The following is a 15,704-nucleotide window of genomic DNA, read 5'->3' on the forward strand; positions in this document are numbered from 1 at the left end:
TAACATAAACACATTATTGCTTATGACTAAAATTTAAAAATTGTAAGCAAACATTGTCTTTAATCCTCAAGACTGAAGCACATCATTAAACGCTATGGAGACAAGTGCAGAAAGGAAAAGCCAGGTGTGGGCCACTCAGTGTGAAAAGTAAGCTGCACACACAGTAAGAGACTGGATTCCTCTAAGTCTCCTGCTTGTCTGTGTAGAGGGCCCTCTTAGGTGGAGCGTACTGTGCTCACTCTCTCCAAAATAGACTCACAGACCTGTAAGTGACTAAGTCTGCAATAAGATGTTCTTTAATCTCAAATTAATGATGCATGAAGTCTTCATGAACCCCATATTCTTTAATCTTTGCTATAACCAGAGGATATAACATTCAATAGCAGGAACAAAGAAATTACTGACATGTGATATAGAAATACACAGCATTTATCTTCCATCTTTACAGAAAGAAAGGCTAACAGGGAATATTTGCAAGTCAGACCACTTGCCAATGTATTTATGTGTACATATTAGGCAGAGAAAAATGTTTTTTCTCACCAGACTACCTCTGTTTTTTTGTTTATTTTTTTTTTTTTCCCCATCAGGCATTGAATCCAGGGATGCTTAACCACTGGGTCACATCCCCAGCCCTTTTATTTTTTATTTTAAAATAAGGCCTGGCTAAGTTGCTGAGGTTGGCTTGAACATGCAATCCTCCTGCTTCAGCCTCCCAAGTTGCCCAGATTATAGGCATGCACCATGGTACCCAGCTGTACCTTGTGTTTCCTAAATTAAATACTGGTTTAAGAACTGCCACTTATTAAATTAATGGTTTATATGTGTAAGGCTTCATCTGAAAGCTATAACTGATATATGTTGTAGAAAATTATATTTGCTTAATGATAAAGAATTTTGAATTTAGTAGATGAGTCCCTTTTAAGTGACTGAAGATACAACATAGTAAGCTGGAGACTGATTATCCTTTGAGCTTCCAAGTTTCACACCTGGCTGGAGTTTGGGACATTATTTTTCAGATTGCACATTATTCCCAGAAATGAAAAGTGGTCAGGTCTATGTGCCTTAATTGTTTGTGTCAACAATATGGCTTATGAGGAACACCTGCTATCTTTTTGGAGATCTGGAATTGTATGTTCTGGAAAACATGTCCAGTGCAAATTCTCTGCAATGAGCATCAAAAGATTCCCTGATAGAATCTCATATGTGATTGTTAAGTTCCAGATAAAGCTTACATTAAGCACATCTAATATGACTTCACTGAGACAGGCTCAAGAAAGTAGTGCCTGGTTTCCTCAGCCAATGAGTCTCTCCCTTTAGTAAGTGCTTTACATCCTTTGGCTATAATAAATGATAACCACTGACCATGACAACATGATGAATTCTCTGAATTTTCCTAGTAAATCAAACTTGGAGGTTGTCCTCAGGACTCCAACAGTCACTCATTATGACTTCTAAAATTTTGCACATCTGTCCACAAAAGTCCATGCATATCCTCTGTAAGGTCATCATGTCATAGATGGTGCCCATTCTTTATGGTGAACACTGTGAAGGACTCAAAAATCATTACAAAAACACCCTGCTATATGTGGCTGTTCACCTAACAAATACTTAAGTGTCTATTAAAAAAACAAAAGATAGAATGCACAGAATGGAGCAGAGGCTCACTATGGGGACAATAAAAGGAAGAGGAGAGAGGGCTACAGTGATCTGGTTTGGGCAATAAAGCAAAAGTTAGGCAGATTCACAGAGTTGTTTTTCAGGCACCTCAAAAAACATCTAAAGACAAATGCAAGCCTTGGCCCTTTTCTGCTCCTCCTTACTTTCCATCTCCCCTATTTCTCAAACCCAGGCATTCTCTAAATTTTCTACAGTTACAACAGACTACACCCCTTTTAAGAGTATGGTTCATCTTACTTGCTTGAAGAGATGGCCAAGATGTATTCTTAAATGTTTAAAAATAGAAGGTTTCAAATAAATAAGCCTGTTTCATCCATTCTAGTAAAAATGAATAATGACCAGGAGAACAAAGATCCACCCTATAATAGGCAATAAAGTTAAAAGTTTTTTATTCTGGAGTCAACCAACATTGCCTCCAGTCCCTAAGCTCAAGTTTCACAAATGGGTAACCTTTGGCATATTCCCTCATCTTTCTATAAAATGGGAAAATAACTAATACATAAAGATGTTATAAAGGAGCTGGGTACAGAGGTACACACCTGTAATCCCAGCAGCTCAAGAGGCTGAGGCAGGAGGATTGTGAGTTCAAAACCAGCCTCAGCAAAAGCAAGGTTCTAAGCAATTCAGTGAGACCCTATCTCTTTAAAAAAACAAAATAGGGGTGGGGATGTAGCTCAGTGGTTGAGCATCCCTGTAATTACTGTACTGAGTTCAATCCCCAGTAACACCCCCCCCCCAAAAAAAAAGGATGTTATAAAGGTTAAAACTGTTGAGGGCCACAGCCAAGTCAGGATGGCGCCAGAAGGAGTGGTTAAGAGGTGATGATGATAATTAAATTATAATTGCTGTGACTGGATGATGCTGGATTGAAACAGGCTATGTATTGAGTTGTATATGGACCCTGCTGCTCCGGGAATAGGGCTGCAGGAATAGGGCTGCCTTAGATGCCCACTACTTTGGAGTTCCCGAGAGAGTTCGCCTGGAGCCCGGTGGAGGATGAGAGTTCCCGGGAGTGTGTGTGGAGTGTGCTGGTGGAGTTCGGGAATAAAGAGTTGCTGTTTGAACCTACAAGTGCTTCATGGCGGTTCAGTTATTTTGTGCCCAGCCAGACTGCGGCAAAAACAGTTGATACGTGTAAAACTTCCCAATCTCTAACACATAGTAATACCATGTTTACTTGATCTTATATGATTGCTCACCTATAGCCACATGGTGGATACATACATACTGGGATCAGTGTGTATTAATACAGTAAAGATGCAGGATGATCAGTGGGTAAAGGACATGAGAAATGTTCAACTGGGAAACATGATTTGGGTAAGCTCTCTAGACCACTGACAGTAAAATGCCTTGAGGAGAATTCATTCATTTGTGGGGAACAAGAAAAATTATAAAAACAATGGCCATGATGACCCTGAGAAGTAAAATTGCTTATTGGATAGAATACATACAAAACTACAGATACATCCATGGAATTCTAAAATAAGGTGAATTAACCAATGGGAAGAAAACATCAAACACAAGAGAGGAACAGTTAGCAGGGAAAAAAAATTCAAATCATAAAATGGAGCTGTGAATGCTAGCAAATCAATAATTACTTTAAATGGCCTAAATATACCAATTAAAAGACAAATGTATAAAAAGGATATAAAAGCAGAATCAGTGTGTATGCTATTCATGAGAAACTTGTTTCAAATATGTTAAGGGTCTGAAATAAAATAATGAAAAAATATAAAGGATACGAGGATTAGCCAAAAAAAAAAATGTAAGAGTGAATATACAAATATCAGATAAAGTATACTTCAGAGCTAAAAGTACTTACAGGGGCAAAACCAGGGTGTTAAAAAATGATAAAAACCAGGCGCAGTGGTGCACACTTGTAATCCCAGTGGCTTGGGAATCTGAAGCAGGAGGATGGCAAAGCCAGCCTCAGCAATGGTGAGACACTAAGCAACTCAGTGACACCCTGTCTCTATATAAAATACAAAAAAGAGCTGGGGATGTGGCTCAGTGGTTGAGTGGCCCTGAGTTCAATCCCCAGTACCCCACCTCCACCAGAAAAAGTTATAAAAAGGCCAATACACAAAGAAGTCTTAGTAAACTTACATGTATGTACATACCAAACACAGAGCTGTGAGTATATGAAAGAAAAATTGATAGAAGATAGAACTTACAAGGAGGAACAGATACTTCCATTCATATAGTTCAGGAGTTTAGCACCATTCTCTTGGTAATCTGAATAACACTACCAACAAACAGGATCATCTGGACCTCTACAGAAATTCCACCCAATTACAGCAGAACATGCATTTTTTTTTTTTTTTTTGCAAGAAGCCATACAAAACAGGTCATGAAAGACTTTAACAAATATAAACAGGACAAATGTGAAACAAGTTAGAAATCAACAACAAATAGATAAAAGGAAATATTCAAAACACTAAGAAATTAAACAACTTCTAAATAACTCATGCATTAGAAATGAAGTCTCACCAAGAATTTCAAAATTGGAGAAATATAATTAAAACTAATTAAGATGAAGCTAACAGTACTGTGATTCAAATTCAAAGAATTTCATGCTTACATTAGAAAAGAAAAAGGCTTCAAATCAATAAGCACCCACTTTGAGAAACTAATAAGAGCCAAATATAAATAAATTAGGTAGAAGAAAGGATATAACACAGATCCAAGAAATGGGTTGAATTAAGAACACATAGTAGAGAAAAAAATTGACACAATTTTAAATAACTGAGAAAATTGAAAAAATCTAAAAAAGATTACAAAGACAAAAGCAGAATGGCTATAATGAATACACTCCCAGCTACTGAAGAGGCTGAAGCAGGAAGTTCATAAGTTCAAGACCAGCCTGGGCAACTTAGGGAAGACCCTGTCTCAAAACAAAAAGGGCTGGGGATGGAGCTCAGCATTAGAGCACCCTGGGGTTCCATCCAGAGTACTGTGAAACAAAGAAGAGAGAGAGAAAATGGATATATTTCCAATATCAGAAGTAAAACAAGGCATATAAGAACATATCCTGGGCTGGGGATGTGGCTCAAGCGGTAGCGCGTTCGCCCAGCGTGCGTGCAGCCCGGGTTCGATCCTCAGCACCACATACCAACAAAGATGTTGTGTCCGCCAAAAACTAAGAAAAAATAAATAAATGTTGAAATTCTCTCTCTCTCTCTGTCCCCCTCTCTCTCACTCTCTCTTAAAAAAAAAAAAAAAAACTGCATGCTTTAAGATGGTAATTCGTTTAAAAAAAAAAAGAACATATCCTGCTGCAATCAAAGGATAATAGAAAATAGTTCAAACAAATTAAATAATTTGCATGAAATAAAACAATTCCTTGAAAAGAACCATGATAATTTATCCAATATGAAATACTCTTATAAGTTCTATACATATAAAATAAAATAAATATATAATTAAACATCTTAAAGAAAAACCTCCAGGTCCAAATGCTTCACTGGAGAATACTACCAAGCATGACGGGAATTACACCGATTCTACAAATTATCTTCCAAATAACTGAAAAGACGAGAAGGGTTCCCCATTCATATTGGGAGATGAGCGTCACCCTGACACCAGATGAAGACAGTCCAAAAGCAATGAAGAAAACACAGCTTCCTTATAATTAATGAAATCAGGGAAATTTTCCTCTACAAAACACTAGCAAATGGAATAATGGTAGACAAAATCACATGCCATGACCAACTGGGGATTATTCCATGGACGCAAGTCTGGCTAAATATTCAGATCTCAAAGTAATACGACATATCATATCAACAGAATATAGAAGCAACATATAATGATGATTTCAAATGATTGAGAAAAAACATTTGACGAATTTCAACAATCAGTAATAAAAAAATCTCAGCAAATTCAGAATAGAAAAAAATTTTCTATTTTTGGCTAAAATAAATCTTATGTTCAACATCATTATTTATGAGAAACTGAACATTTCTTCCCTACTAGTATGGATGAGTTCTCACTAATCCTATTCAACATCATACTGAAAATCCTAGCTAGTGAATTAAAATAAGGGAAATAAAAGATATGCAAGATGGGAAAGAAGAAAAGATTCTATTTACAGAGGACATTTCTTTGTTTAAAATCCAAAGGATTCTCTAGCAAAACAAATATAAACAATGCTAGATATACATCAGCAAAGTTGAAGGATAGTAAGACAATATCCAAAAACTAATTACATTTCTGCATACTGCCAAACATCATGTGGAAATTGAAAGTTTAAATATTAATTTTATAACTGTTAAAAAAAAGGTATAAATCTTATTAAAAATATACAAAAGCTATATGCTATAAATTATAAAACAGTAAAGGAATAAGTCAAGGAATACTTAAATAAACAAAATGATATACCATGTTCATAAAACCACATTCATAAATGGATGACTCACCACAATAGAAAGATACAATTCTCAAAAAACTGATCCTAGATTTAACTCAACATCTATCAAATAACTGGTATTTCATTATGATATCAGAAAAACAAATCCTAAAGTGTACGTCGAAAGTAAAAAAAAAAGTACTAAATCAACTTGAAATAAAAGAAAGAAAAGGAATCATTTTACCCAATTTTAAGACTTACTACATAGCTTCAAGTAAACGAAAAGAGGGGATCAAGAAAAATTCTGAGTGGTGTTTGAAACCATATTAAAGAGAGTTTGCCAGTCTTAAGTGGTGCAATAACAAGTGTCCATTCATTTGTATACCCTGGGGCTGGATGTAGCTCACTGGTATACTGCATGCTTAAATTGCTTGCGGCCCTGGGTTCAATTCCTAGCACTACACACACAAACACAAAAACATGTTTCCTTATTCCCTTAAATATAAAAGTATTCCCACACTCACTGCACTCACACCTTCATATTCTTCTTAAAAACGTGTGCTCCACAAGACAGAGACAATATTGTACAATAAGGAGGATATTTAGTAAGTTTCTAGACTTGACCTCAACTTTCTAACTCTCAACACTGGACAGCACTGAATGCATATACAAGACAGTCAAGGTTCTTTGTCTCCTAAACCAGAACCCTCTCCACCCAAATAAACTAAGAAATCCATGAACGAGTCCCATAGACTGAGTGGAATAGTGTGAAAGAAGCAGTGCCGATGTTTCACTCTATATCACTTCCTTTCTATAAACATTCCTGAGATAACATTGCACTGTAAATGAGAAGAAAGATGCAGCTGAAAGTAGTCCTAAGTGCAAAATAACCTGTCTCTCTCTCCTGGGATGAATTCTCAGATGGAGAACAGTGTTGTAAGCTAAGTCAATTTCTAATGAGTCTTCAGATAACAAATAATAAGGTTTTCTTATAATGAAGACATTTGTGGGTTTTCTCTTTGGTATGAATGATCAGATGCCATGTAGGATGTTTCCTCTTTCAAAAGCTTTTCCTTATCAGTTACATTCACAAAGTCATCCCCTAATAGAAGTTCCTGAATGTTGACGGAGGCATGAGCACTTGTGAAAGGGGGCCCCTCCTCTGCTGTGCTGACAGGGTTTCTGCCAGTGTGCATCCTTTGATGGTGAGTGAGGGATGAGCTGCGGCTGAAGGCCTTTCCACACTCACTGCACTCATAGGGCTTCTCTCCAGTGTGGATAATAGAGTGTCGAATGAGATTTGTGCTCCAGCAAAAGGTTTTCCCACACTCGATGCATTCATAGGGTTTCTCCCCACTATGAATACGCTGGTGCCTCGTGAGGCCTGACCTGCGGTTGAAGGCCTTCCCACACTCCATGCACTCATAGGGCTTCTCCCCAGTGTGGATGCTGAAGTGGCGAATGAGGTCTGCCCTATTGCTAAAGGCTTTCCCACATTCTTTGCACTCAAAGGGTTTTTCTCCAGTGTGGGCCCTTTTATGCAAGATATAAGTAGAGCAGTGGGTGAAGGCCTTCCCACACTCACTGCACACATAAGGCTTTTCTCCAGTATGAATGCGCTGGTGCCTCTTGAGGTAGGACCTGTGGTTGAAGGCCTTCCCACACTCGAGGCACTCAAAGGGCTTCTCCCCAGTGTGGATGACGTAGTGGTGGATTAGGGCCGCACTCTCACAGAAGGCTTTCCCACACTCGCTGCACTCATAGGGTTTCTCCCCAGTGTGAGTCTGCTGGTGCCACATAAGATATGATCTGTGCTTGAAGACCTTGCCACACTCAAAACACTCATAGGGATTCTCCCCACTGTGGATGATGTAGTGTCGAATGAAACCCGGCCTATCACGAAAGGCTTTGCCACATTCTTTGCACACAAAAGGTTTCTCTCCAGTGTGGCTCCTGTTATGCAAGACAAAAGTGGAGCGGTGGGTGAAGGCCTTTCCACACTCGCTGCACTTGTAGGGCTTCTCCCCACTGTGGATCCGCTGATGCTGAGTAAGGTGTGATTTGCGGTTGAAGGCCTTTCCACACTCCATACATTTATAGGGCTTCTCCCCTGTGTGGACCATGTGGTGTTGAAGCAGGTATGTGCTTTTGCTGAAGGTCTTCCCACACTCCGTGCACTCGTAGGGCTTCACTCCAGAGTGGATCCTCTCATGTCGGGCAAGAAGGCGTTTCTTGTTAAACACTTTCCCACATTCACTGCATTTGAAGATGTTTTCATTCTCCTGACTCATGGAATCCATAGCAGTGATCTGTGGGTCACAGTCATGAACAGCATCTCCTAGACAGACAGGGACCTGTACCATCCTTGAACAAATGTCCTCAGATGCCCCTGAACCACCAGGTCTAGGGATACTTTTCCCAGGAAGCTTCTCCTGCAGCTCTACACCTGGTCTCAAGAGTCCTTCCTGCACTGCTGATGGCCCATTCTGACCTCTGGCTGCCACCACCTGGGAGCACCCTGAGGCCCCTTGTGTTAACTGTCCCTGGAGTGAGGCACCCTCGGACAAGGCTGGCTCACAAGTAGTAGGTTTGGTGGCTTGAGGTTTTCTGTTATCACCTGAAAGAAAATTAAACACACAACAGGGCCTGTTAATAACAACACAGAAGGACAAGATCCTCACTTCAGTGAAAACATGGAACTCAAAACACAGCCTCTCTGTCCACTCTGTTACCTCTGAACCTTAGGTTTGAACATCTTTCTTCCTGACCCTTGGATCCCAAACCTTCCTTGAAAGGGAGACCTGGGGAGAGGTCAGTCAGCACACAGAGCGTCTGCAGTGGAGTAAGCTCCACAACTGCAGCCCACACGTGGCTGGACAGAGCAATGCTGAGACCATGTGGAGGAAGCTTCCTCTACAGGACGCCATCCCATGCTGTTACAGGGACACCAGGAAAGCACAACGAAGGTGGCCCACATGGAAGACAGGAAGCGTATGATGAGAAATCTCAGCAAAAGTCACATTTGGTGTTTGATCAATGGGAATCATCGAACACTAGATTTCTGGAATTTCTGCTTCATACAAGGTAGGCTCCTCATATCACTTTGGACCCCCTTTCAATTTATCCTGAAGAGATGACTCAGGGAAAGATCTGTCTACACCAGAAAGACAAAACATGTGATCAGAGACAGAGCAACAATATCTAACCTCAACTTTTTGGAAAGGTTCACATCTGTTAAACCCCAGTTTTGTGATTAATTTCTTTCCTTCTCTGTATCAGTTGTTGAATTTATATATCCATCTTTTTGACGGCATTGGGGATTAAACCCAGGGATCCTCTACCACTAAGCTACATCTCCAGTCCTTTTTATTTTTCATTTTGAGACAGGGTCTGGTTGAATTGCTAAGACTAGCACTGAACTTGTGATCCTCCTGAATCACCATTCTGAGCTGCTGGGATATAGGGTATCCACCACATTCAGACACTTCTTAATTCTTGACTCCTTGAAAGCCAGACCAAATGAAGAGGCTGGGTGAAGGGACAGAAAGTCTTTAGGGGAGACATTATCTCAATTCCATATTGACAATTTACAAAAAGTTATCTCATTGTGAGCCCCTAAATATTGTATTCTAAAGAAATGAATCAGGCTAAGGTCTGGCAAAACCAGAAAAATTAGTAAGACGACCGTGAGAGCATTAAGCCACAGTGTAGCAACCAAAGCCTGGTGCAGTGGTGTACACCTATAATCCCAGCAGCCGGGGAGGCCAAGGCAGGAGGATTGCAAGTTGGAGGACAGCCTCAGCAATTTAGTGAGGCCCAAAGCAATTCAGCAAGACTCTGTCTCAAAATAAAAAGTAAAAAGGTCTGGAGATATTGCTCAGAGTAAAGCACCCCTAGTTTCAACCCCTAGTACCTTAAGAAAAAATAAAAAAAGTTACCAATTATGGCTCTTAAAAGGGGACACTGCTAGAGACGGTTTTACATAATCAATTACTTAATCAGCTGTGTGTGTGTGTGTATATATATATATATATATATATATATATATATATAAAATGAAACCCAACAGAATTGTCCATCAATACTGCAGTGACCATCCCAAGTCAGCAACATACCAACTATATATCGTCACAGGGAGAAACCAGATGATTAACAAATCCCTGAGGATACAGAAGCTTCCTGCTTGGACACCCTTCTGTCCCACAATTCACACCTCTTCTAATATGTACACTTAATCTGAAATAAGCACAGCTACTTAAGAGGAGAGAATTGAGATATTCAACACACTGTCTGTTTTCCTGGACATATACTCCACAGTTTGTACACAAGTGTGGATAATATCTAGTTCCTCAGGTAGAATGTGAGGGGACTGGTGTCCCTGGAGTGGGAATGGTTGTGCTCACTGGAGAAAGGCAGAAAAACCATCAGAGAGCAGGCTGATGAGGGAAAGAACCACGCAGACCTGGGGACAGTGAAAATCACAGCTACACATGCTGAGCCGCTGAGCCTTGTACCAACTCCATCACCCTTATGTACAAAACCACGAGTCTTCAACCTTACTAGGAAGGGCCTCAGAGCTGGTGATGGCCAAGCCAGGTTTCATGACCACACAGTTGGAGCCCTGGCCAGGTGTTAGCTCACTAACCTCACTCTTTCCCAGGACCTGGAACAAGTTGATGGGTCTGGCTGACCAGAGGGGTACAGGTCAAAGGGCAACATGGCTACAAAATCCAGAGGCCACAGTACGATGCTTCCCAAGAGATACCGAGGCCAGTGTCTTCCCTGCCTCAAGCCTGCAGGGCCTCCACTAGCCAAGGTCATGGCTCCTACCTGGACAGGTGCTCTGAGAGAGGTCTATCATCACTGTCCACAACTGCTGCCCCTGCTCCAGCTGGAAGATCAGCTCAGGTTTGGGAACAGGATACCCTATTCAGGGACAAAAGAAAAAAAAAAAAAAGAAAAAAAGGGAGAAACATGGATTTTGTGAAAAGCAGTAAACATCCTCCATCTCCTTCAGGCCTCAAGCCCAGCAGCCAGTCCTTAGAATGAAGCCTTTCCCACCAGAACAAAAAGAAAGCTGACATGTGACCTGGAACAAGGCTGGCCATCCACACTGGATGACCACTGTGCCCCAGTATGCACTCAGAAGCTGGCTCATATTGGGGCTAACCACATCCACAGGACTAGGCAAGCAGGTTGAATGCACTGGGTCAGCTCAAACCTGAACAATATTTAAGCAGTAATTTAGGGGGAAACAGACATCTAAAATCTCTCTTCACTCAAAGCAAAGGTATATGTATTAGTCAGTTTTCCATTCCTCATCTAATGCCTGACTCTTGGCAATGAAAACAACAGAGGTCTACTTAGCACACGGCTTTGGAGATTTCACATCCAACTCAGGCAAATTAACGCAGATTAATCTTTTCCAAGGGCAGTGCCGACAATGACCCTATGACCTTCCACCTGAGTCCCACCTCTGTACTTTCTCCCTCTGGTGAAAGGGGATCAGCAAGTGTCAGGGAAAGGGGCTGGGCTGAGACTCAGCTCTAAACCCAGACTTTTCATTCAACAAATCTCAGTGGCAGGAAAAAGGTGCTCAAGGAACTGCTTGTCCAGGGCATGTCTCCAGACCAGATTAGTCCTCAAGAATGGCTTCTCCAGGGTCTCTTGATGCCAGGTGAGGGGGTGTCTGTGCTTCCTCTCATACAGGTCCAACCTCCGCCAACTGATTTTTAGGTCCCGTGTGCAGTGGTGATCTGTCCTGTGCATTACAAGGACGCTCAGCAGCATCCAGGTCTCCACCCACTAAATGCCAGTAATACCTCCAACCCAACGTAAAAACCAAGAACATTTTCCCACGTCACCCCATGTGTGCGGAAGGGCTCCCCACTTGAGAACCTCTGGCTTAGGAGGATAGAAATAAATACAGGCAGATGGGAGAAGCAGCATGTGATGGGGCGGGGCCTCCTGGAGACTGTGTTCAGGAAGGCTCTGGTGAGAAGATGCTGAGAAAGGGCAGCAGAGTGGAACGCTGCATCACCCTGAGCACACCACAGGACAAGGAGAAAACTGCAAGTGCTGTCCTGCGGCAGGCAGGAGGGCAGGGGAGGAAGGGCAGGAAGTTGCAAAGACTGGAGTGTGGGGAGTCTGGGCCGGAGCACCAAAGGTGAGCGAAGGTCGGCTGGGTTACAGAGGACTCCTTATTGTTAAGAATTTACGTATCTGATTCTATCAAACCCCTCCCTAGCAAAGATCATATCCCACACCACCCTGCACACTGAGCTACTGGGGAGACCTGATCCAACCCTGCTCCTAAGTCAGACTCCCCACTGAAAGATGGCATAAAAAAGAACCACAGACTGGGGCCAATCTACGCTGGGCACCGAGTGAGAGGCTGAGGGAAGGATGGCTCATGGTTGCCATTTGCTGCCTCAAGGGTGTCCCACAAGAGCCAGCAGCAAATAAGGAAAAATACAAACATGCTGACAACAGGACCAGGAATCTGGTGGTCACACACAGCAAGGACCAGAAGGCCACTGATGCTGCAAACTGGCTCAGGAAGAAAAGGCCCTTGTTTGGATATGGTGGCAGGAGCCAGGAGAAATTGTGGTGGTCTTCAGGTTCTCCCTCGAAACCTCACCTTGGGTCCTGAATGCCTCCCCATTCCTTCCACTGTCGCCTTCTCCACAGCACCCTGGGAGCCCAAGGGCCCTACTTCCACTGCCCAGAGAGACACAGGACACCAGACAGGAAGAGGTGAGTCCAGTAAATGACTGAAGCCCTGGGAAGAAGGCTGGATCCAGAGGCTTCTGGAGCAGCCAGGGTGGAGTGAAGGAGGCCGCAGGTCCGCTGGATGCTCGAGGTGGAAGGCCTTACCTAGTGAGACCAGGAGCCCACAGTTTTCCAGCATCACCTCCTGGTACAAGGTCCTCTGAGCTGGGTCCAGTTGTCCCCACTCCTCCTGGGTGAAAGTCACAGCTACATCCTCGAAGGTCACAGACCCCTGGAAAGTCAATCAGAGGGAACACTGTTGGTCGTGGGGCTGTTCCAAGAGACAGGAGAGTCTGTTTCACTGAAAAACATGCAAAGAGATCAAGGCCTAAATCACATGGTGTTTCCCAAGGGCCATGCTCCATGCTGGGCTGGAGAAGGAAGGAGGAGCTGCTTCAACATAATACCATGTAAGGGAAAGATGCTGCTTATGCAAGAACAGTCAATGGGATCAAATTCTGCACTGTGAGATGTAGACAGAAGGGCTCTAGGACATCAGAGGAGTGAGGAAACAATGATAATGACCCCACTAGTGCAATCTGCATCTTCCTGGTGCAGGCAGGTGCTGCCCCAGGCTGAGAACATTCTGTGTTCAAATGACTGCCAGTCCCCAGCTCAAAGTCAGACTGATAGAATCCAAACTCCTGAAATTGGCACTTGCCATCTATGGAGCCTTAAGGAGCTTTCATTATCTCTGAGCCTTCATTTCCATAGCAATACAGGAACTCTGGCTTTATCAATGAAAGTCATAAGGTTGAAAAAGAAAATATTCTATGCATGGCCTTTAGGATTTCTATTAATCCTTCCATAGCTTCCGGGGTAAACACCAGCATCATTCACCTCTACATGGCAGTCAGTGACATGAGCCTGAAGGACCCCACCAATTCACCCAGTTTCATGTTTGAGCAGTTATGGCATTTGAGTCCCGGTTTGAGGATTGTAATGTCAATTACTCTACCACCAATGTAAGTCTATAGTAACAAGGTGGTTAAGTCTTCCCACTAAATTTTACTATTCAATTTTTTTCAGCAGCTCCTCAAAAAATACTTACAATATGGGTAAAGCCATCATCCAAGTGCATGGAAAATACCCACAGGGTGCTAAACCCTTTGATAACCCTAAGGCCAAAGTACTTTTAGACAGGAAATCCAAACAACTAAGGATAATGCAGGTGGTGATCCTGAAAACATGGGCTTGTGACTGGTCACAATGCTGTACAGTCAAGGTGGCATGCACATGGAACAAACCACCACAGGATCTCACCATTCTGAAACATGTTTCAGCAGGTGGGGAAAAGGGACAGAATCATGGCAACCTCTCAGGCCCTCTTAGACCTCCTTAAACAACCTTGCCTTTGTCTAAACAATTCTCTCTGCTTAGATGTCTGGCCCTCCACTTTAATGCCCAAAGCAACTTCCTAGAGGAGCATTGCTCAACTTGCATAGTTCTCCTTAGCTGTCACCTCCAGGGCTTCCCAGCCTTCTAACTGTAAAAAACAAAGGCTCTGATGGTCTGTATGCTAAATGTCAGTTTCTGCTCCTCAATGCTGTGTGACATTGGGTAGTGTCAAAGTCCTGAACTATTCTGATGTTAAACAGTGGTAGTAACTGAACCTGAAATCAGATTAAGTAAGGTGGTTATGATGCCTCCCCTCAGCTTACATCAGAGACAATGAAGGACTGCTATTATGGGCCTCGTGCTATTACCTACTTCATTTGGCCTCCCAACATCACGGAAAACCTCAATTTAGCAACATTTTAAAACTGTGCCAGATAGCCTACACACACACACACACACACACACACAAAGGCAGGCCAAGGACAAGCAGAGAAGGACCTACTTCAGCCTACACTGCCAGTAAAGACCTCTCCAAAGAAGTAAAATTTGAGCAGAGCCAAAAAGATGCAAAGAATGGCCTTACAGAAATCCGAGAACAACGTCTGAGGCCCAGTGAACTGAAAGAGCAATGGCTGGGAGACTAAAGAAAACTTTCTATGGTCAGGTTGGTGTATCTGAAGAGCAGTGAGCCAGGAACGATAGGAAGGAGACAAGATCAGAAGTAGTCAAGCAGGGCAGATGAGGAAGCGACCTGCAGACCGTGGCTGAGAGGTTGTATTATGCTGTGACAGGAGGCCATGGTGTAGAACCTCAACCAATTAATGAGCAACTGTCAGAGATGTGATACGAGTGTAAGAGGAAAGTGTAAGAGCTAACTCGCAGAGTATATCCTACCATATTGGGGAAGAGTGCATACATGGCTTTCCCTGGTAGGTCCTATTAAAGCAGGAACAAACCTGGGAAAGAGGTACTAGTCAAGTCCTGGACCTAGTGGACCAGGTAACAGAGAAGTTACCTTTCACCTTCCTCGACTATCACTAGAGATGGCATCCTGGCTTCACGCAAGCATGACAGCGCAGGCTGCCTGCAGGTGCGGCTGAAGCGGGGCTTGCTTCCCGGCCGGCTGCTGCAGACTGCACAGAGTGCCGTTTGTAAGTATGAGCCGGCTTTTCGTAAACACAAGTGCAAAGGGAACCCCGGGGCCGTTTCGGCTGCCAGCCTCTCCCCACCAGCACAGAAGTCGCCAAGCCGAAACCCCAGCCACTCACCTGCGCCAGGTCCACCAGCGCCGCGGCCATCCTGGGCCGGGATGCCTCAGGGGTGACCCTGGGCGCCGGCCGCGCTCCACCAGCCCCGGAGGCCCACGGCGGGGTCCCAGGCACCGAGGCCAGTCTCCGCTGCCCTCCTCCTTCTTTCCGAGCAGCCACGGGAAGCTGGCAGCCGAACACCGCTGGGCGACCCACAGCCGGCGTGGACGGCGCCGTCGCGTCCAGTGACGTCATCGCCGAAGGTCGGGCAGTTCCGCCCGGGTCACGAGGCCCACCGGAAGTGCCTCCGTCCTGGGCCACCAGGG

At 43.4% G+C, this 15,704-nt stretch overlaps 1 protein-coding gene across 1 annotated transcript; it reads right to left on the reverse strand.

Moving 5' to 3' along the window:
* Positions 1–6,029: 6,029 nt before the first annotated feature.
* Positions 6,030–15,608, reverse strand: LOC113177138 (uncharacterized). The gene is made up of 4 exons (XM_077792858.1): positions 15,400–15,608; positions 12,899–13,025; positions 10,853–10,948; positions 6,030–8,639 (listed from the first exon to the last, which is right to left on the reverse strand). The coding sequence occupies exons 1-4, from the start codon at positions 15,427–15,429 to the stop codon at positions 7,012–7,014; spliced, it is 1,881 nt and encodes a 626-aa protein (XP_077648984.1). The 5' UTR covers positions 15,430–15,608; the 3' UTR covers positions 6,030–7,011.
* Between the last annotated feature and the right edge of the window lie 96 nt (positions 15,609–15,704).

Source organism: Urocitellus parryii, chromosome 15 (assembly GCF_045843805.1).
Source record: "Urocitellus parryii isolate mUroPar1 chromosome 15, mUroPar1.hap1, whole genome shotgun sequence".
NCBI classification, from domain to species: domain Eukaryota; kingdom Metazoa; phylum Chordata; class Mammalia; order Rodentia; family Sciuridae; genus Urocitellus; species Urocitellus parryii.

Excerpts from the sequence above, each read along its gene's own strand:
- LOC113177138 (XM_077792858.1), bottom strand. The coding sequence starts at position 15,429 with ATGGCCGCGGCGCTGGTGGACCTGGCGCAG. Across the intron at positions 10,949-12,898 it reads TGGGCTCCTGGTCTCACTAG|GGTATCCTGTTCCCAAACCT; the intron begins GTAAGGCCTTCC and ends GTCCCTGAATAG. Across the intron at positions 8,640-10,852 it reads CTCTCAGAGCACCTGTCCAG|GTGATAACAGAAAACCTCAA; the intron begins GTAGGAGCCATG and ends ATTTTCTTTCAG.